We start from the raw sequence: 23,390 nt of genomic DNA on the forward strand, positions 1-23,390 counted from the left end.
CTGCTCGATCACCCCATGCGCCAATACCATAAAGAATTTTCGGTATAATAACATTTTTTTAAATATCCCTCAGGGAAGTCAGAAAGAGTGATCGGAGTAAAAGTATTTTTATAATAATTTTAAATGTTTTCTATTTTTTGCTGTATTGACTTAAAATTCTCTATAAAATTCAACTTATCATTGATCACTACACCCAGGTATTTAAACACATTCACAATTTTTTTTTTTTAAATCATATTTCAGTCTGGGGGTTCTAACATTTCTCCCATTCCGAGGGGAAAACATACCATTTGTTTTTTCAATATTAAATTCTATATTTTGCTCTGTACTCCATTTCTTAAAAACATTTTCAAGCAGGTTTAAAGTAGCCTCTATTTTTCCGAGGGAGTCTCCTGTAATAGTTACCATAATATCATCAGCATAACAGGTAATATTCGTATCAGGTACATTTTCTTGCAGTAATTTATTTGCTATGAGGCTCCAGAACAGAGGAGCACTACATGAGCCCTGGGGACAGCCTTTTCCAATTTTATAATAAAGATTAATTGTATTAGAGTTCCCCAGAACAATTAATTCTCTATTCTCCACATAACTTTTAATTATATCAAATAGGTCTCTTGCCAATTTCTTTTAATTTAGACAGTAGGGAGAACCAGCTAATAGAGTCAAATGCCCCTCGGACATAGAAGGAAACCAGGACCACATGTTTATTTTGTCACTTTTCTCTGACTTGTTGGATCACATTGTATAATGCTAGATCAGTAGACATATTCTTTTGAAAGCCATATTGATTTTAACTGATAATATTATTTTGCGTTAAAAAATCCTCAAGTCTTTTTGTAATGAGTTTATTTAGGATTTTTGCATGGGTCTTTAATAAACAGATGGGTCTATGTCCAACTGTAGATTTAGGAACAAGATTCGATTTTTTCCAATTTTCTAAATATCAGGAAAAGTCGTTAAAACCATACATTTGTTGTAAAGTAATATATAAAAAGAGGTGAAATCCCAAAAAAGAATTCTAATTAAAGTAGTCCCGGTTCCATCGAGTCCAGGGGCAGGGCCATCTCTGAAGCTAGAAATAACATCAAATATCTCTTCATAAGTAAACGCCCGCTCTACCTCCTCGTTGTCTTCCATAAAATATTTCGATAATCAGGATAATTAGAACAATAATCCAGCCTCAGGATGTCTTTAATCAACTCATCATAACATTCCATGGCAGACATGGATACACTACAATTATCTCTATATAAAATAACATTTTCCATTCCTTTATTTGTGGCATATTTATAAAACTTGTTATAATAAATCTTGTTTTTATTAAACAAATAATTTTGAAAGTCTCTTTTTGTCTTTTTAATTGCTTTCTTAAATACCGCTAAAATACTTTTATAATTAATTTTCCTTTGTAATCTTGTCTCCACGTCCAGACACTTTATCTGAGTTCATTTTCAAATTTCATAATGTCTATTTTCAGTTTGTTGAAAAATTTTTTTGTTCTAAACAAATTGTAAGAATAAGAGTATTCGTATAAATTATTAATTTTTATAGCATTTAAATCAACATAAATATGTCTATGGTCACTCAGGGTAGGTTCATCTAAAATATTCATTTCCACAGAGCTAAGATCTATACTTGACTCTAATACCAAACCGGTCCAACCTATTCCCACCCTGGAGGAAAAAGTTGGAGGTGAGTCATCTTTGTTGAAAAGTTTCAAATCATGAACCATAATAAAATCATATACTAAAATACCTATTTGGTCTTTGCCGTAGCACAACAATTAAAAATTTTCGAATTAAAATCACCTAATATTATAAAGTTAAAATATAAGATAACCTAATATTATTGCACTATATAATGTTTAAAGAAATTAAATAATGAAGAATCTGCATGAATGTATCTATGTTTCTTGCAATGTAAAAAGATAACAGTACCTAGACCCATCAAAATCTGAATAATGCAGACCTCCACTTAAATATGAACATCTGGAAGCCCGAATTTTGAATCTCTTTTATTATCTATTTTTAGCCCAAAGGAACATTAGCCAAAATACTCTCAAATTGTATATGTGTGTGTATATGATAAAAACACCCCTTTGGCCCAAATATAAAATCTGAAAGCTTTCAGATTTTTATTTCTCCCCACCCCCCTTTTTGTTTCACTTAAAGCTCTGGATAAATGTTACATCAAATAATGATAGTATTGGTACTAGTATCATATACTGCTAAGAAGTCACATTTATTTCTGACTTGTGAAAAAAGATGGCTGAAAAAAACTTTTTTAATGATGAAATGTAATGCACACAATTAAATAAAACACAGTAAATGAGGCAAAAAAGGTAGGTCACAATAACAATGATTTCGAATGATGTAAATGACAAATAAAATATATCAAACTCTCCAAGGATTATAATGTAAAATTGGTACTAGTTGTACCATAAAAGATTTCAAGCACTTGAAAAATATTTCTCCTCACTTTAAAAAAAAAAAGAGCTTGTCAAGCTGCCTCTTTATCAAAAAGTGGGTGACAGACTTTTAGCATAATAATGTATACTAATTTGTTCATTTTTCACAGTTTTGTAATCAGTTCAGCTGGTGCTGATTTATTCCACTCAGGTGCTGAGGCATCTTATTCTTCCATGATTTTTTGTAAATCCAAAATTTCATATGAAAAGAATACCAGAGCCATTTAATGAGTTATATGCTATATGCAATAGCAGGTCAGTCAGAAAAGTCTGTGAAAAGGAGCACCAAGGCACTCGGAATGGTAATTTCATTTCTCAGCTACTGGCCAAGCTTCTAATTACTTTCTTGATTGGGATGCAAAGTTTTATTCTATATAATATGCTTAAATATTATGGGATATATAAAATACACAGCAAGGTTTATATACATGCATGTTATTTCCATGTAACTATTCTTTCATAGAATGTTATATACATGCATGTTATTTCCAAATAACTATTCTTTCACAGAATGTTGTATTCTGTTGTCAGATATTTAGTTTCTAAATGGTGTGTCCTTGCTTGTTAATGATTTCCTAAAATTCATTTCAGTTCACCTGTTACTCATCTCTAGAATATTATTTTTCAAACGGACTTTTCTGCTTGCTTTAAATCATCCCTTCTATTTCACACTGTTTTAATTCTTTCAGACCTCCTCAATTTATGCATATCCCGTATTTCCCATAGTGAAATGTTCTCAAGTTTCAATTTTGTCTTTGATGAAAACAAATGTACTTTCACTATACCCTCCACTAGGTTCAATGTAATGCAACCAATAGCCTGATACCTCTCATGCTCAAAAACAAAATAAATAATGTATGTGAACAAAATGTAAAAACTTATGTAAATACAGAAAAAACATTCATAAAATTAAAAGATTTTGTAAAATATTTTTTTTCTTCATTTCACTTACAGTTCAGCTGCTTCAAAATTCAAAGGACATTCTGCTTCAATCTTGTAAAATATGCGTTTTGCATACTGTATAACCTGCCAAAGATGATTCACATTTCTCCTGGTGTAAAAAGAGAAAAATGAATTTCAGTTCTTACAAATGAAAAATCTATAAATATACATCTAGTAAATATAATTGATTTACCTCCACTTAGGAAATGCCCTTTTAACATCAAGTTCACCTGTTTCTGCATTAATTAAGGGATTGAAAACAGGAGGATCAAATACTAAAATCTGGAAAGATTAAAATTGCATGCAAATTAATACAAAATAGTTGCTCTCTGCTTAATATCTCACTTTCTATCATATCAAGATGTTACTTTTTACACATGAATAGAATGTATATTATTATATTTTCAATACAATTTAACATAATTATAGAATTTTTAACACAATAAAGTCACCCCTCAGTTATCGCGGTTAATAAGGACCAGAATCAGCCACAATAAGTGAAAAACCGCGAAGTGGTGTCACCCTCTCATTTTTAACATACGTACATTTTTTGCATATGCATAATATAAGTGTATATAAAACCATATAAGTGCATTAGAACATTAAAGAATAGTTTCAAACATGTAAATAAAATATTAACAGTATAAATAACATACATAAAATAATGATATATAAATAACACACATAAAATATGATAAGTGTGTGTGTGTGTGTGTGTAACATATGTAGACGTAACTAAAGTGTACGTACTGTAAATATGTTTTTAGAACTCTTTTATTCTTATAACAGCTTTTCTTTTACAGCAAAGTACGTAACTCACCTCTGACAATAGCTTCTCTTTGCTCGATCTTTATAAATGTCGATGAAATACCTGTGGAGGTGATGAAGATGTCTTACTGCACAGGTTAATGAGAGTTTTACTGCTCCTCAGATGACGCCTCATCTTCAGATGCTAGGGACGCTCGATTGACGCAGGCAGCTTTGGATTTAGCTGGGGTAGTTGCAGGAGACGGCATAGAGGAAGCAAGAGGAGCTTCTGCAGAACATTTTCGGCGCACAAGAAACATCGTGATGGGGAGTTGTAACCTTTGTTTTTTCTTCTGAGCAAAGATGCCTTTGTAAACACCATTACAAAGTCAATACGGTTACTGAATTCTACGGCTCTGACCATGTTGTCATCGATTTCTTAGGCCCTTTGTAGTCCGTGCTATGTTGCAGAGCTCTTGCAGGTTTTCCAAGGTAAGGCCATGCTCTTCAGCTTCGTTGTTGCCACCGTCGTCAGCTACCCCCTTTTCTTCCTCACTCACCGATCTTGCCATTTTGGTGAGTTCCTCGTCAGTTAGGGTGTTCCGAGTGGCACTCTGTGTTTACTTCTTCCATCGTCATGTCGAAGGACCCTTCAGTGGCTACCAACCGAGCCAGCCTCACAACCTTATCTAAGGCAGAATGGTGAACTTTCTCAGGCGTAAATCCCTCGTAGTCATGGGTGATGTTTTTTGGCCACAATTTCTTCCACCTTGCAATCAGTGTCTGCTCTTTTAGCTATTAAGAACATTTATAAGGTATTTCTCCCACTTCCCTAGCGTGCCTTCGTAGTGTAACAGTAGCACGCTGGGCCGGTATTCCAGAGGTCCATGGTTCGATTCCCGGCGAAGGCAGTTGCATATTTTTCATCTCTCTGGCTTCCAAAAATCCTAATGTCTCTACACATTTTGAATGTTGACCAGGCACGTTGCAATGCTGTATATCCGCCAATAGTTTTTCAGGTTGAAGGCCATGTTGTCTTCATTGGGGACTTCCGTGTATAGAGGGCCTTGAAGAGCCGAATGACCCCCTGGATCCATGGGTTGTATATGGGAAGTGGTGCTGGGGGGGAAGGAACTCCACTTAGACCCCGTGATAATAGAGACTGGTTGCATGTCCTCCTGCACAGTCTATGAATGAAGAGGACCTTGAAGGCAGCCCCTTTTCAGAGAGTTACAGCTTCACCTGCGGGTTAAAGCAGTTTACAAGCCAGTCGAGTGTGAGGGCTTTAGTTATCCATGCCTTTTTGTTGTGCATTTAGTAGACGGGCAGCAAGGCTTTGTTTTTGTTTTTCAAAGTTCGAGAATTCAGCGACTTGTAAATTAAGACGGGCTTGAGCATGAAGCCCGCAGCATTCTCATACATGAGGAGAGTCACTCGATCTGTGGCCTTGAACCCTGGCCTCTTCAATTCGTCCTTATAAAGGGATATCTAAGACGGCATCCTCTTCCAGAAGAGGCCAGTCTCAATCCATGTTAAAGACCTGTTCCGGGAGGTAACCACTCTCATCAATTATCTTCAGAAACTCTTCCTCGCTGTAATGAAGAGCTGCCTCTTGGTCTGCCGAGGAGGCCTCCCCATACAAAGGAATGCTGCGAAGGCCAAATCTTCTCTTTAATTTCTCAAACCAGCCCTTGCTGGCAACATAACCACATTTTTCTCATGGGATAGGATCACTCAAGCACTGGTACTAGGCTGAGGTTCATTTTTGTCATCTTTGTTCAACTCTCTGTCAGGAACGAGGCTATTATACAGGGCTTTGGCTTTAGTTCGAATCATATTGGTATCGAAAATAACATTCTTTTCCCGACAGTCCGATATTGATGGTTTGCCGATGGATAAGATATTCTCAATTTTCTCAATTCGCTTATTACAAGAAGTCACAACTCACTTAGTGTCCTTGAAGAACAATATTGAGGCAGTTTTACGGATATTCACTTCATTTTTTTTTATATGGCAAACCATCGATTCGTTCAATCCTTAATGGCGTGCAACAGAAGCATAGCTATGGTGTGCAAAAGATGCATAGCTATCGCCTGCCTTAAGCATGTCCAATAAATTAACTTTCTTGTTCACTGTCATCATTTTTCTCTTCCACTTGGGTTTACTAGAGGATTTAGAGGGTGGAAGACATTTAAGAACCATTTTCAAGGGTATCACAAGCACTATTTTGCACAAAAAGACACAAGAGAACAGCAAAAATTAGCAAACCTCGAGGCTCAGCATCACTCAAATATTGATTTGAATGAGCATGGTCGTCTTTGCTGGGGAGAGCAAAGGTGGGGGAAACATGTAGGCCAATCAGCTTGCGAGATTCCTGAGTCAGGAGGGATATCAAAGGCGGGATATTAGCCAGCTAATCAGAGACGTGGATTTTGAATTGTGTAGGCACTCCCTGCCTTCTGCTGGCCTGTGGGCATCTTTCCTACCATACTTACTCAATTTTGAATTTTTTATGAATATTTTTGAGGAATCCGCGATGTATTGAGGTCGCGATAAATTAACCGCAAAGTAGCGAGGGATGACAAAGTTCAGAACAGAATATTTAAATAGCAACTTTAAGATAAAAACTAAATTTTATCAGTTTACGAAACCAAAAATATGTATTTTGCTATTAAATGCCACTACACTATTCTGTATCTTCAACTAGACCTAATATTACCAAAACATGGCAGCTATCAGTATAATTTATTTTTTCCTTCTTTCGTTAAATATTAATGTTTTGCTTCTGGCCATGACAAAAGACTAGTGATTTTTTATCACAATTTAAATGGCCCCATGATAATCCTAAACATATCAGCAATGATAATGCCTTATATAATTAGGATTTAATTCTGTTCTACTCAGTTGTTAAAATATAATTACAATTTCCGATTTCAACCAAGCAGAAAGAAACAGCTGTAACCTTTCTCTGAAAAAAATTTATATTTTGCAGATTATAGAATTTCTGCAAAATCATGATATGTAATTCTTTCTACTCTGCCCCCCCCCAAAATTTAAAACAACAATACTGAATTCCATAAAGAACAGATTAGACAAAGAAAAGAAAACTACTTTTAAAGTCACTGTATTCCATTTGTCCTCACACTGAGATTTATTTTCTACTGGATCAAAGAAAGAACATGCATGGATATCTGTAAAAATCAGATTTACCTCATTTAAATAAACCTCACTACACAAGTGTAAGCTGAAACAGTTATCTGAGAGAAAATGTGTCAATGCACTAAAAGAAAAGCCAAATAATAAAATAAGAGAAAATGGTTATTGCTGAATTTCAGTGAAGTATTTACTTGAAGAGAAAATAATGCATGTAGAATTTTATCATAGCAGTGGAGTTTTGCTATTTTTTGACAAAGGCAAACTGCTTGTTTTATAAGCAACTACAATGTTCAAATGCATTAATATAATTCACTGAAGTTATAGATAATGTTGCCAAAGCACTAATACAGTGTTTGCACACATTTCTGCACATGGAAATTAAGGACTTTTAAGGACCATCAATGAAAAAAATTAAGGACCTATGAGCAAATGGGAACTGAATATAATCAATTAAAATTATTATACATGTCTGAACTTCACTTAACCAAACTAAAAATAAAATAGATCCCTAAGTATATTCAAATATGCATATGTATTATTATTAAACATGCATTCATTAATATGATTATTAATAAGTTTGAGAATAAAATAAACTTTGTGAAATTTATCAAGTATCATAAAATATTTTACACTCATAATAGTTGGGCATATTTGAAAGAAGATGACATTTACGTTTTACTAACAGTTAGCTTTATGTTGATTTTTTTTATGTCTCATTTTGTCACATATACTTGCTCAGTCAGGTTTAGTAAATAGCAGGTAGATTTTATGTTAAGTGGCATAGGTTAAAATGAGAATTAAGATCATAATCAGCATGATTCATAACAAAAGACTGGATGGTGTCACTGCTGCTGCTCTAGAGAGAGACCTGCTGATTAAAACAAACCTGAAAGACCTGATGTAGGCACGATTGGGCAAGTGTTGAAAGTTAGTCAGTGTTTGATGCAGTTAGTGTCGTAGCTTTGTGTAGATCTCCAGAGGTTTTAACCCAGTTAATATACTTTAAGGTTCCAATAAGCTACTAAAGCACCAGAGGTAATAAGTTGTTTTGTATTATTTTAAGTGTCATTAGATGCAAAGTGTAAGTTTTGCAAGAATTTTTACATTTTTGTGTTTTTTCTTGTGACCAGTGATCAGACTTGTGATCAGTAAGAATTAATGTAAATTCAATAACTTCCTTTAATATGCAGAGATAATTTTTAAGAATAACCAGTTAGTTATAAATAATTAGGCAGTTAGATAACCATAGTCAGTATGGATTTACATGGGCCACTATTAAATTTCACTTATTTGTTAACAATATTTGTTAAAAAAGACCTATTAAAATCATAATCTAATATAATTTCACAGTTTAAAATACATGTAATTTATGACATTGATTCTTAAACGATATCCAACTTTTATAGAATTACACATTAAAAGCTACAAAACATTTATGTTTTATAACAAAAACCCTCAATAAAATATTTATGTGTCTTTTTAATTTGAAGTCTTCCCAGACATTTTGGCTAGTTTACATCGATTTCCTTCTCTTTAAGCATTTTTTCTAACAATCAGAAATTTGTCTCAATATGCAAACCAATGTTCTCACTAGTTTCTGCATACTCTATCTCCTAACTTGTCAGCCTCTCCACAACGTACCTATGAGGGTTTACTTGATCTGGTAAAAGTTAAATAGTCCAAAACTCCCTAACAGACGTGAAGCAAATTATCTCTATGTCTGAAAGTAACTACAATGTCAGACAAAGGTTTAACCCATTCAGTACGGGCGTGTCATATGTGCATCAACAGCGAACATTACCTCACAGCCGGGTTTACTTGATCTGGTAAAAGTTAAATAGTCCAAAACTCCCTAACAGACGTAAAGCAAATTATCTCTATGTCTGAAAGTAGCTATATACAATGTCAGACAAAGGTTTAACCCGTTCAGTATGGGCGTGTCATATGTGCATCAGCAGTGAACATTACCTCATGGTCGGATGTGTCATATTTGAATCACCATTTAATTCACTCTACCGAACGAGCGTACCACATTTGACTTTTTAAATAGAACGTTTAATTGATATTTTTTGTTGCCGCTAGATGTAGCTGTATGCCTGTTATGGGGAAATATATCGAAAGTTAAGTATGTTTACCTTCAATCTAATGCAATGATTTTTACTTTTGGTATTTTGTTTGTGAGATTCATGGGTGGGTGTTGAGCAATGTAATGTCACTTTAACTGCGTCATTTGATGATATAAACAAATGCATGTGCTCTCCCTGCATTGAGGTACTTTTTATTTTTATTTTTGCGATATAGTGGGATAGACATTCTATCAATAGAGATTTTTTTATTACTCTTATATTTTTCCATTTTTTATTATTACTCTTAGATTTTTTGTGCTTTCAGATGAATATTTTTAATCGCCAGCGAAACATATCTTTTTTTAATGGCAAACCGAAGCAGTATCTAAACCTAGAATATACACAATCGCTAATTCCTTAGTGTTGAGTACAATAATGGCTCTTACTGCCTCATTTTATATAAACAAATAAACATGTTCTCGATGCTCTGGAATACTTTTAATTTATTAATTTTTCTTATTTTTTAAATTTTTTTATCAGCTATAGTGGAGTAGATGTTCTATCATTAGAGACTTTTTTATTACTATGGCATTGAGACGAATATTTTGTATCGATAAGCAAAAGTTTTTTTTTTTTTTTTTTTTAAATGGCAAAACGAAAGCACTATCTGACCGCAAAACATATACAAATACCAAATGAGTCAAATTTGGAAATAGCAGCAGATATTATATTCCTGCTACTAATGCAATGCTGGACTTTCGTACATACACCCACATTTCAAAAAATTATCTTACACTGTCTCATTTTGAAACATTGCTTACTTTTTGTTGTTTGCTCGTTGAATTTTTATGAAAGACAGTTTTAATATTTTTTTATTTTAATTGTGTGCTGTGTTAAATAAAATCTGCGATTGTTTGGATATTTTTCCATATATATTTATTTGTGGGATAAGGGGAAAATTATATTATTCTAGAATGAGTATTTTATAAAATTTTTAAGGAAAATATAATTAATAAAGGCTTAAAATTAATTCTGATGACTACCTGAATGTTCTTCTCATAATGTACCCAAAATTGGATGACAAATTTTATTTATACGAATTTTTTTCCAGAGTTAAGACTGAGCAGATTAAATTGCCCGTCCTCACAGGATGACACATCCGGTTAACACGCCATCCCAAGAGAACGCTTCGGCAACAGAGGTGCCCGTCGCAAACGGGTTAAATAAGCCTCTTATTTTAAAAGAACATAGAGCATAAAAAGGCATGTTCTGATGCTAACAAAATCAATTACAGCTCACGGTGATGTAATTAAACAAGAACAGTCAAATTCAAACTAAAAATGTGGACTAGTGGTCAAAGACTATAATACACTTTAATTTTAAATTTAGCTGGCTCAGTAACTCTATCATATGAGCAAACAGAAATGGAAACAGAAAATTATAGTAAAGGCTGAAATCATAAACAACTGGGTAATTTACATAATAATAACTGCATATCTTTGAAGTATAATTTTCTTTATATTGTCTTTCTTCAACATGTTTCCTTTTCATTTTAGAATTTTTGGGTTTAATTAAGGATTTCTGTTATTCTAAAAATAATAATAAAAGCATTTAGTATGTATAGAAAAAGCTGCTAATTTTATTTTTTTTTTAGTAATATGAATATTCAGAAGAAATGTGAAATACAGTACAAAGTCCGAGATCTGGACGTCCAATATCCAGAATGATCTCAAATCCAAACCTCAAAACTGCCAACAACTTTTTTTTTTAATCTTTACACATGTGAACTTGATCCCCCCCCCCCGGAAGATAAAAGGTGTGGAGAGTTCCGATTCTTAATTTCCCTTTGGCACTAAATAAAATACCTTGTTATTGAAGAAACAATAATTATGATAAATGTGTATGTGATCAATAATTTGGCTCCATAGCTGCATATCTGCTTGGCATATATCTCAAACCAAAACATTCTATTCAGCGTTGATTTTACACCTACTAATATTTTATATCCCTGATGCCAACCTGGCAAACCATTATTTATTATATTTTGCTTTCATCACCACATATTTATTGAGAACTGAATTAATTGAATAAGATATCTATCTCTAATGAAATTCGAGGAAATAAGTTTAAATGAAATGCAGCAAAAAATGCATATCATTTAATATTCTGTACAAGGAACTCAGATTTTTTCATATGTGCCCATACATATCATAAAATATTTTAATAAACTTAAATTATATAATTTATCGATAATTAAAACTTTCATTTCTTCTGGTGCATTTTTTTAAATATATTGTTGAATAAGATTGTTGTAGTTGACTCTCATTGATTGTTATTGACTATTTATTGGCATTCATCTATATCGTAGTATTGATGATTTATTGACAAGTAAAATGTGAAACTGCACAAAACTGCAATGCATTATTAAAAGAAAAATACCCAGCAATGTTTTAATAAATAACAAAATGTTTCAGATAGTTACCAAAATGTAACACTAAAATAAAAATATTTTGTTTCCAGAAACATAGTTTTGTTTCTTTAAAAAGTTAATTTACAAATTAATATACTCATCTGAATATATAGCAAATATTCTTGCATAGTACAGCTATCTTCAACTTTTATAGAAGACTTAATTAGTATCTTTTCAATTAAGGGGGAGAATACAGAAAAAGATTTAAAATTTTAAAAAGTGAATGAAAACAATATGGTTCAGCATTTATTTTATACTATGATAGTTGAAAAGACTTACTAATTGTGATTTAGCATATGGGTTTAAGGTAGTTCCCACAGAATATTTTGACTACTTGGAAAAAAAAAATATTGTACAGTGGTCAAGCACACTATATCACTTCTAGCTTTCATATCAGCCAAATGCAATTATAATTTCAAATTTCAGTATTAGCCTAGGCAGGAAAAAAATTTTATTTAGTGATCTGATGAATAAGATATTAAGAGATAGAATCTTCAACTGAATTTATCATTGTCACTAATATCACATTGTTTTTGATATGCTCTCCCTCCCTCTCCTCAGTTTTGGAAAATGAAACTATCGCTCAAAAGGGTTGTTTATACATTTAAGGTGTATTTATGTATAATATCTTTATTTATTTTATTATTATTTTAAAAGGTGATTTGGCAACATTTTTTGAAAACCCAAACATCTTGTTTCATAATAAATTAATAATACCTGTTTTTAGCTTTATACCATTTTATCTTTTTAAAAGATTACATAAGAATATTATATTTTTCAAAGCAGTGGAAACTTGTATTTTTAACCATAGCAAATTCTACAACTCCATGTCACCTAATTACAACATATTTTAATTTAAAATAATAATATTTTAATTTAAAATAATTACTTACAGGACATTCACAATCTGGATAATTATCAGGTACATATAATGTGAATCGAAATACACCACCTTGATAAAGTCCTTGTCGTATGAATATGACACCAAACCACTCTGAAATGAAAATTAGATAATGAAATTTTAAATTAATGTGAAATATAATGGAAGGGGAATGAAAACACAAATAATAATAAATACAGTTTAATACTAATAAATATCTTTTTACTTCAAATGGGTAAAATTTTAATTTTTCGTTACATAGAGTAGAAAGTCTGAGATCCAGAATTATCACGTCTAAAACACTATCAGCAGCAAAATATTGTTTTACGTAGTACATTTATTTCAATATTACTGTGTTTACTCATGTTATAGTCACCCTTGTGTAACAGTCGCACCCCTGTTTTGAAGAAAAAATGGTCAGAATATTTTTCCCGCATAAAAGTCGCAGTCACGCATTTGACCATCTAGAGAACAGAAAACTATCAGCTGTACTCTTCCCTAAACTAATACTCATAGTGAATTCATCTGCTCTGTCACTTTTACTGACATTCTTAATGGTCACGCCATAGTGAGATAAGTAATTGCCTGCTTCTCCTCCTGGGAGGATGGGAGAGCTCCCTGATGTAGGATTTCTTATCCCCACCCCTCATTTTAAAGCTTTCAACTCATTCTTCATTAAAGAAAGTCTACACATGCTTTAAATTTACTGGGCTGCACGTATCTATTCAGAACAAGAATCTCAACAAATATTTTGTTTTGTGGTGGTGTGTTTTGGACGTCTTTCCCCCCCCCCTTGAATATGAGAAAGTTTAGAAAGAATAATAGTTGTATGGCGGGATTATTTAGGCTGAAGATTATTGAATATGTTGAAGAGAATAAAAACACAGCTGCTGAAAGAGAATGGAATGTAAGTGAAAAATTAATAAGGGACTGGAGAAAATCCAAACAATTGCTAGAAGAAAGAAATATAAATAGGCGAGCATTCAGAGGACCAAAGCATAGAATTTTTCCAATGATAGAAAATGAACTTCTTTCTCATGTCTGTGCATTACGAAACATTATGTCACGCTTTGGACGGAAGCAAAGATGACATTTTAAAGAATGGTGGCGATTCTTCAGACATCGATTCACATTATAACAGTGATATTGATACCTTTAGTGAAAGTGATTGATTATTAATTATATACTGTATTATTAGAATTTTTTGTCAAAATTTTCACAAAGATTATTTGTGAATTTTATATCTATAAAAATATTACTATTAAAAGAAAAAGCCTCTTTTTTGTGCGCAACTGAGCAAAAGACTATTTAATAAACAGCACATTCTCTGGAAACATTTGGTAAGTTAATAATTTTATTATAATGTATTTTTTTAAAACCAGTAATGTTTTAGCCTTAGAATGTACAGTATTGCATATCAGATTTCCCCACATAATAATCACATCTTTCACAATGAAAAATTTTCAAAAAAAGTGTGACTATTATGCGAGTGTTAAGTATTTTGTATTGATATGTATGAAACCTGCATTCTTTATTATATGCATTTCTCCCATACCCAAATAATATTCTGGAGAGATGGGCATCTGTCTTGGTTTTTTTTTTTTTTTTTTTTTTTTTTTTTTTTTTTTTTTTTTTTTTTTGTCATTAATACATTGAAATTTGATGAAAGTGGGCCATTGGAAATGTAGTTACATTGATCACTGAAAAATATTACTTATACAGCATACAAACATTTTATTATTTAATAATTAAAAATTGAAAATTAAAAAAAATAGCTTCCATTTATTTTCTGTTTTTATTGAAGAAATTAACAGTGCAAGACACGATAATTACAGATATTTAAATATTGGTGCTTACACAATTGAAATATTACCAGGACTATTTGCAGTTCTATTTTATAGTAATAACAATTTAAATACTTTTCAAAGTATTTAAAGTATCATCTCCCCCTTTAAGTCTGAATTTATTCCTACTTTGTTTTCTAGTTCTAAACCTTTTTATTATTATTATTATTTATTTTTTAACACAAATTTTACATTTACAAGTGTAAACAAGGCACAGATCCTTTAAAGAATTCTTTAGTTTTTATGAAAATCATCACAAAAATACTGATTTGTTACTCAAGATATAAAACAAAAATTTATTTTCCAAGTAAAATACACAATTTTTAAAATTAACGGCAAAAAGTGTGTTGACACTGCAATTTATAGAAAAATTAGCATGCAGGGATTTTTTTTCTAATTACAAATTATTGCAAAAGCATACTATTTTCAAGTACTTTTATTGTTAAATGCCTATCATTAAAAGAAGTGTGAAATTCACTGCTTAGAAATACAGTAGTGGTCTGAACAGGTAACACCTTTTATCCATGTCTTTATATAAGCACAATAAACATATCATGTTTTTTGACAATTTACACATTATATATATACAAGGATTTAAATACAAAAAATATTTTTTCACTTCATTATATTTCCCAAGTAAAGTCTGACAAGCATGCATTGAAATGGATAACAAATGATCACATGTTAGCGTCCAAAACTTACTGCCACTGTAAGAAATGTTATGGCTACTTAAAAAGATAAGGCTCACTACTCCTAGTTGAGCTAACCGTTTATACAGAAAAAAGAAAAGAAGAGAAATGGAATTATCACATTGCTGCATGGAAATGATGATTTTATACTGAAACACTGAACTTACTATATTCTGAAACTTCATTTGTTGGATATGTTCTCCATGTGCTCATTTTAATTGATATTCAGCTTCATACTGATTATTCACATCCTCCTGAAAAGTATTCACAAAGCAACTATGTTGCTAAAATATTTATGTGGCAACCCATGTATGTGCACAGAAGAGGTGTATCAATACATGCAATGGAACAGTAGAGTTTGATGGCTAATGAATAAGAAAGTGTTGCAAAACATGGCATTTTGCCTAAAAGACGAGAATGCAAATACAGTAGAAGTCCAGAAATCTGCAAAGCTTGGGACCAGAGGTTGGGACCAGGAATTTTAGGATTTTGCAGATTTCAGGACAGAAAAGATAAATCATAATATTCAGACTAAAAGTGCAAAATAAATAAGGTGTATCAGATACATTTAATTAAATTATTATATACATTATTGCACTAACTTATTATATGCATTAAATTATTATTACATATATAAATTGAATATATTATTCATTGTATTATATATGCACAGCATCGAGGTTTGCCAATTTCGCCTCATGCAAAGATTTCCGGTTTCGGATTCTGGTGTTAGAATCACTGTTGCTGTAAAATTTCAACAGCTTTGCTTTATTTTTCCGTATATCATACACAGTCCTATTGCAGTTCCATACAATTCTGCTATAAACCAAGGAGTAGCACCTGCCTCCATCTTTTTCAGAATTTGCACTTTTTGCATTACCGTCAATGCAATGTGCTTACGTTTTTCAACGTTGCAAGCAGTAAAATCATGAGTGCGTTTCTTATCTGCAATTGTATTAAAAAGGGCTGAAATTTAAAATATTCTTAATTTATCCACAAAATATCCGGATAAAAAAAAGGCAGCACTAAATAATCTCATGAACTAACAAAGCTCAGAAAATACAACAACATGAACTGAGAACTTGAAAGACGAGTTGAGAGAATTGTCTGCTTTCTTACCTCGATGCGGATTAGAGAGGAAAAAACTTTTATCATGATGTTAATAATTTGGTATTTCCGTTATGACTCATTATTATTCGGTAAGTATTTTTTCTTCGATATTTTGTACTTAATGTTGTGGTTTCCGGAACCTATAAACTGAATGTTTATATTTTGAGAGGCAATGCGGATTTCAGGAGTTGGCGTGTTTTCAGTATTTGACTGTGTTTGCATTCCATAAAATCGTATATAAAGAATCAAATTTTATGCATTGAAATTTCTGCATGTTGTCAAATTGGTGCCATTTTTGGTACTCGTATATTATCTAATGACCATGAAACTGTCAACAAGCAGCATGATTTAGTGTCAATTATGGATAAACTTGGCGAAACAACACATTTATAACATCTATGCTTTTGTTTGATATAAACCTGACTGGTTCTCAATAAGCCATCTTTTGCTTTCTGCAATTTTTTCATGCACTCTGAAAACCGTTATTTAAATTTGGAACTTGTCTTGTACAGAACAGTAAGCAGTAGATTATTTTCAAAGTTATGGGATCTTACAATAAAAAAAAGCATGTATTTAATGGAACACCGTATGGTCAGCTGAATATGACCAACAAATATATATATATCAGAACAATACCCTGCAGGAAGTTTGTACTAATAGCATTCTAATCAGAACTTCTTGAAAAACTGGAAGGCCTAATTAAGTAACTGAAATTCATAAAAGCCTTTTCATGAAATGAGGAAAGAAAGGTCCTCTGCCAATTTTCATGGTTTGACAGCAACTAACTTTCATAGTCAATAGAATAATACATAAGTATTCAATATTCTCAATTTTTTTACGCTAAAACAGATTGTTGTGTGCATGGGGAGAAAGACCAAATTTGTGTGCAATGCTGTTTCGAGAGAATTTGAGCTATAAATATTTAAAAATTGCATATCTTTAGAATTTTTGCTCACATGCTGGAGATAAAAATGTTTTATTCCATACAGTGTTGCCACTGCTTGCTTTGAAATCATTGAGTTTTTAATCAAAAATTTATTAGTTTTATACAAAATATTAAATAGATAATAAAACAAATCCAAAATTATGACTTCCAGGTGCCCATATTTGGGTAGAGGACTATGTTATTCAAAACTTGATGGCTCTAGATACCACTGTTTTTTGACAATGCGAGAAACATGCATACATTCATGTAGATTCTTCATTATTTAATTTCTTTAAATATAATACAAGGCAATAATACTTGATGACAACAGTTTGAAAAGTGATTCAATGCTTTTAGTGATTTGATTCAAAATACCATTTCAAGACAACCCTTCTGGGCTAAAAAAGAACCTTACAAAGATTTGATAAGTAGATCTCCCTATGGATATTTCTGGCTTTTTAAATTTTATTGATTCATTGCTCTTTTATGGAATTTAAAGCATGCTATAGTTTTCAAAATGGATGTTGCATTTCATGTATTAGCTTGGAGAATTGAGAATTGCATACGTTATTGATTTTTCAAAGGGAAAAGATAATTAGAGAGTAATGATTTATACTTAAAAAAATTTTTATAGACAGCATTTTTAGCTTTTTCTAAAAACCGGCACTGCAATTTATACTTTACTGGAATTTAACATGTTTTCCTCTGTATTTATCATAATTTTTCTTAATTAAAAATAAATGTTCACATACATTTTTAAAACTAATTTTGAGTTATATATGTCTTCAAACTAAAAGCAAATTTTATTTTTATTTATTTATTTAGGAAAGAAAGAAAATGCAGATTCCTATGCTTCTCTAATCTTTTTGAAATAACTATTTATAGAACTTTTATAACTGTTCTCAAATTCTCAAATATTAAAATCAAATTCAGTATTACTGTTAAAATATTAAAAATATTATTATATCACAATTTGATATTTACACCAATTTTTTAATAATAAAAGATAAAAACTCAAATATACATGTATATTTGAGTTTTTATCTTTTTACGATTTTGATACATGTATATATTTAAATTCTTACTTAAAGGGGAACCAGCAGAAGGAATGACATAAACACCGGATAAGAGCTGCTTCTGCAGAAGAAGGCTATATGGGAAAAAAGATAAATATATAAAATTATAATATTCAATATACTTAGCATTTATTAATAAATATATAACAGAACCCAAATACAGCCAAAAGTCGTTAATTCGGACACCCATAATCCGGAATGATCTATAATCCGGACCTCAAAGCTAAAAACTTTCTGTGCATGCGCCGCATTGGCACATGCGCACAGGCGTTTTATGCGTGCACGTAATACCTTAACTACTGTGCATATGCGTGTGCGCAAGTGCAGAATAAGTTTTCGCCTGCACGTTTAATGTATAACGGGCGGTGTAAGCTAAAATTATCTAATTATCTATTTCAGTTAATGTTAATGAGGGCGTTGTTCCTTAATCTTCGAATTGGATCCCGCTTATTATTTTTTGCAGACTGTAAGAGCAATTTTATAAAAGTAAACTTGAACTTTCGATTATGTCAAATAGAATTTCCGATGCTGGAACTTCCAAAGGATCTACAAAACGAAAGTATGTTTCGATGTTCAACAAACAAAAAGTGGAATTACTGCAAAAAATGGATAAAGACATGAAGAATGTGACAGAGAGATTAGTGAAAACGAAAAAATTTCGATTGACAAGTTAGTCGGTATTCTCGGCACAGCAATTAACGAGACTTGAACAGCGGAACTTTGTAACTGAACAAGAAATTATGTCTTTTTATAGAATTAAAGAGAAAGTATTATCACATAAAATGAAGCAACTTAAACAACTTACATTGAGAGAAATGCTTAATAAAGTAAACAAATAAATATTAAGTTTTTTTTTTTTTTTTTTTTTTTTTTTTTTTTGTAAATTTTGATACCCTTTAGATCATAATTTGCTCTTTATTTCATAAATTACAGTTTTACATTTTTAATTGTACAATTTCTGCATGCCATCTTACCAGATTTAAATTAATGATCTATAATCCGGAAAAACCCCTAATCCTGAATCGCCAAAGTCCCGATGAGTCCGGATTACGGACTTTGTACTATATTAAGATATTCAGTGGACAGTGCCGCTTTAACAGCATCAAAGGCCTGAGAGCAAATGAGAGTGCTGGGGCCCCTATGACAAGCATGCACAGAAATGAAATAATATGAGGCACCTGTGCTCATAGGGCCCTTGGGCAAATGATCAGTGGACCCATAGATGGCCCTGCCAGTGGATCAAATATTATCACTTCATATAGGCATATAGCACATTAACTTAAGAAAGACGGAAAAAAGAGGTACAAGAAAGCCAGAAATAAATGAGGAAATGATCAAATTCATTAATTCAAAGGATAAGCATGTATATATAGTATATATTTAATGGGCAGGTGCTTTATTAATAGCCATTAGATGTTTTTATTTTATTTGGCTTATAATTCCTTACTAAATGTAGTATTTCATCTCGATGTACTCCATCTTTGATATGATTTAAATCAAGTTCCTCATCATTATAATTTGCTTCCGATAGCGAAGAAAGTGACACAGAGGTTATTGAAAACGAAAAAATTTCGATTGACAAATTAGTATTCTCGACACAGCAATTATAGGACTTGAACAGCGGAACTTTGTAACTGAACAAGAAATTTTGTCTGTTTATAGAATTAAAGAGAAAGTATTATCACATAAAAACGAAGCAACTTAAACCACTTACATTGAAAGAAATGTTTAACAAAGTAAACAAATAAATATTAAGCTTTTTTTTTTTTTTTTTTTTTTTTTTGTAAATTTTGATATTCTTTAGATTATAATTGTTCTTTATTTCATAAATTACGGTTTCATATTTTTAATTTTAGAATTTCTGCATGCCATCTTATGAGATTTAAACTGATGATCTATAATCCGGAATCGCCGAAGTCCCGACGAGTCCGGATTAACGATTTTTGACTGTAACAAGTTTTCTCCTCTAAGAAGTCTATTTCCAAGTTTTATTATCTTTGAAAATGAAAAGTAAATTCAAATTTCAATCTGGTGAACACATAGAGTTTTTGTGCATCAGACTATATTATAAAACTGTGCTCACATGATTGGAAAAATTTCTGATTTCATATGGCTTTCAACAGATATTAATAATAATTTTAATCAATATGTACATGCTAATATATACTACAATTTGCAGCATCTGCTGACTTTGAATCCCTCTCTTCTAAAAAATTCAGAAATTGTGGTATGTTAGATACGATACCATATAATTTTAGTTTTTATTACTATTTATGAGCTGAAACATTAAATTTAATTTTTATGTTCTAAGATTCAAAAATCATGTAATATATTATAATAATTTAAATAAAAATCTGTGTAATTTTTAAATCTAAATTATAAATTATTCACTACAAATACATCCTATTTTTAATTAATTTTTTCTTTTAAATTTGTTTCTTTCATTCTAGTTTTTATAATTATATAACATATATAAACGACAACAATTACCATCAGGTATTCTAATGCAATCAAATACTTTTAAAACTGCAGATTTCTTTCCAAGTTACCAGTTTTAACACATTAGGATGGATAGAATGCTTACTATGTGATCTTTCAGAAAGCCTATTAAAATAAATTTAATGTGGTAACTTTTTTAGTCAGTTGAAAATAAAAAGATTCAAGTATTTTCTTTCTAAGTATGATTTTTAGTTAAATTGATCCAAATACCAGATCACATTTTTACTGCATTTTCAGATGAAAAATAATAGATTTCTAAATAGAAAAGGGGGGAAAATGCAAAATTTTTTACAGAATGAAAAAAATCATAAAATTTAAATAAAATAAATCAATGTATCAATTATAACACAAAAATTATATTAGTTGAAACTGATATTGGTGTTAATGCATTCATAGTTGCAACAAGACAATACATGATTTCTTAATGTGCAACAAAACAGTGTATGATTTTTCTAATATCATTCAATTATTGATACCATGCTTTTATCACATAATGAGAGCATATAAAAATATAATTTAAACTCTAGTTATTTCTATTAAATTGCATTTCAATTTTTTCTATTACATGTTATCATTAGTTGGCTGACATAGGTTTAAAAATTTCTGTATTAATTGCCTTTAAGTAACAATATTCATAAAACTTCTAAAATCACATTAATTAAATCATGCAGTTTTTTTTTAGTCCAAAGGGATTTCAGTCCCGAAGGACTATTGCTTTCGTTTTGGCATTTTGCGTCGGACTCATAAATGTGGGTTCACTTTTCAAACTGTTGCCACAAAATGTTAGAGTCCTGCATTATATTTGAAGAAATTAAATAATGAAAAATCTGCATAAATGATTGTCTGTTTCTCGCATTGTGATAAAACAATGGTACATAGAGCCATCGAATTTTGAATGACGAAATCCTACTGCGAATATGGGCATCTGAAATCCCAAATTTGGAATTTGTTTTATTATAGATTTTATATTTTGTAAAACTTTAACGAATTTTTGATTTACAAACTCAATGCTTTAAAAGCGAGAAATGGCAACGTTATATAGAAAAAAAATACTTTTATCTCCAGCTCGCGAGACTGTGTATATCGGAAATTCTAAAGATATGCTTAATTTAACATTATTTTGCGATATTGCTCTTGAACTGAATTTTATGGTTTAAGTGCAAAGAACATGATATTTAATAAATAAAGGTAACACTCAAAACGTTAAAAAAACGCCCCTTTGGACGTAATTTAAAATCTGAAAAATTTCAGATTTTTTTTTTTTTTTTTTCCCCTAATTTTTGGGGGGATAGCACATCTGTAATAGCCTATATTTAAGAATTAGGTATAAGTATTTATTTCACTCATTCAAACTTCAGACAGTTTTAAGCAAAGTTGTATATTTTGCCTGAAAATAAGTGAAATTGAGTAAGTGCCTTTTGGAAGGTCCTAAAGTTATACTTTTTGCTGTATTTTCCATTTAACATTTACATAATTAAGATCATCCTACTACAATTTAGTAAAATAGAAGCGATAGATTGTGGATGATATATTTGCTCATCTGCTAGGTATTAAAGTTAAGTAAACACCATTATTCACAAGTTAAATCAGAAAAAAATTTTTAATAAATGCATTTCATTCCACAGTTATCATTCTTAGGGAAGTTATTTCTTTTAATTTTGGCATTTTTCTTTTCCTATCAAATGCACTTTCATTTTAAATTCAAATAGATTAGATATTGTTTTAATGCTTTTTCTTTTTAGGTATACTAAGACACATATAAATAAAAAAAAAACTTGTTAAAATTTTATACAATATATGTACATGAATATAAACAATTCAAAATGTTTGATAAGTTGTTCATTATTTATTTCATATTACATGAAATACAAATATCACTAGAATGGTGAAACATTTTGGAGGCAAATACAAATATAAAATTTATACAATCTGAATATATATTTATTAATGGAAACAAAATAACCCAGTTTTATAATATCAGAAAAAGATGTTATATAATTTTCACAACATTTAACCCAGGCTTCTGCACCAGGGAAAAATCTCCTCCAGGCAGAATTTCATCTTTCAGAGGGGAATACAATCAGCTTTTTATTTAGCTGTAGTTAACCTTTTTGTTGTTTAATTTATAAAATTATATTTAAAAATAATCTAAATTAAAAAAATGTGTGTATATATACACACATATTTTAATAATATATATATATATATAAATTGAAAAAGAAAATGTAAAGCGAACTGGCAATTAGACATAAGACCTATCTGGTCTCAAATATATATATATATATATATATATATATATATATTTTTTAATTTGAGAAAAGACAGTGGGGAATGAACTTCTAACAATGATGAAATGGGTGCATGGAACAAAAAAAAGTTAAGAACCACTGGTTTGACCTATTTCCCTGTTGTTTTGACTAAAAATTTTCAGATAAAAGAAAATCAAAATATACATCACTGTGTTCATCCATGTTACTGCATAACAGCTGTTTAATTCTAAGTTAAAATGTTCTATT

General features: G+C 30.9%; 1 protein-coding gene across 3 annotated transcripts in view; it reads right to left on the minus strand.

Moving 5' to 3' along the window:
• The window catches only part of peo (ubiquitin E2 variant domain-containing protein pendolino), a 55,657-nt gene that overhangs the window by 14,673 nt on the left and 17,594 nt on the right, over window positions 1–23,390 (minus strand). For all 3 annotated transcript variants that reach the window (XM_035357494.2, XM_035357493.2, XM_085815759.1), the window contains 4 exons: window positions 18,385–18,449; window positions 12,745–12,845; window positions 3,606–3,694; window positions 3,423–3,521 (listed from right to left, as the gene is read on the minus strand). In XM_035357494.2, coding sequence (XP_035213385.2) covers window positions 3,423–3,521; window positions 3,606–3,694; window positions 12,745–12,845; window positions 18,385–18,449 — 354 coding nt within the window. The remainder of the gene's footprint in view (window positions 1–3,422; window positions 3,522–3,605; window positions 3,695–12,744; window positions 12,846–18,384; window positions 18,450–23,390) is intronic.

The sequence above is a fragment of the Stegodyphus dumicola genome, chromosome 4 (assembly GCF_044657685.1).
Source record: "Stegodyphus dumicola isolate Sdum_Otavi_A_Nest chromosome 4, ASM4465768v1".
NCBI lineage: Eukaryota > Metazoa > Arthropoda > Arachnida > Araneae > Eresidae > Stegodyphus > Stegodyphus dumicola.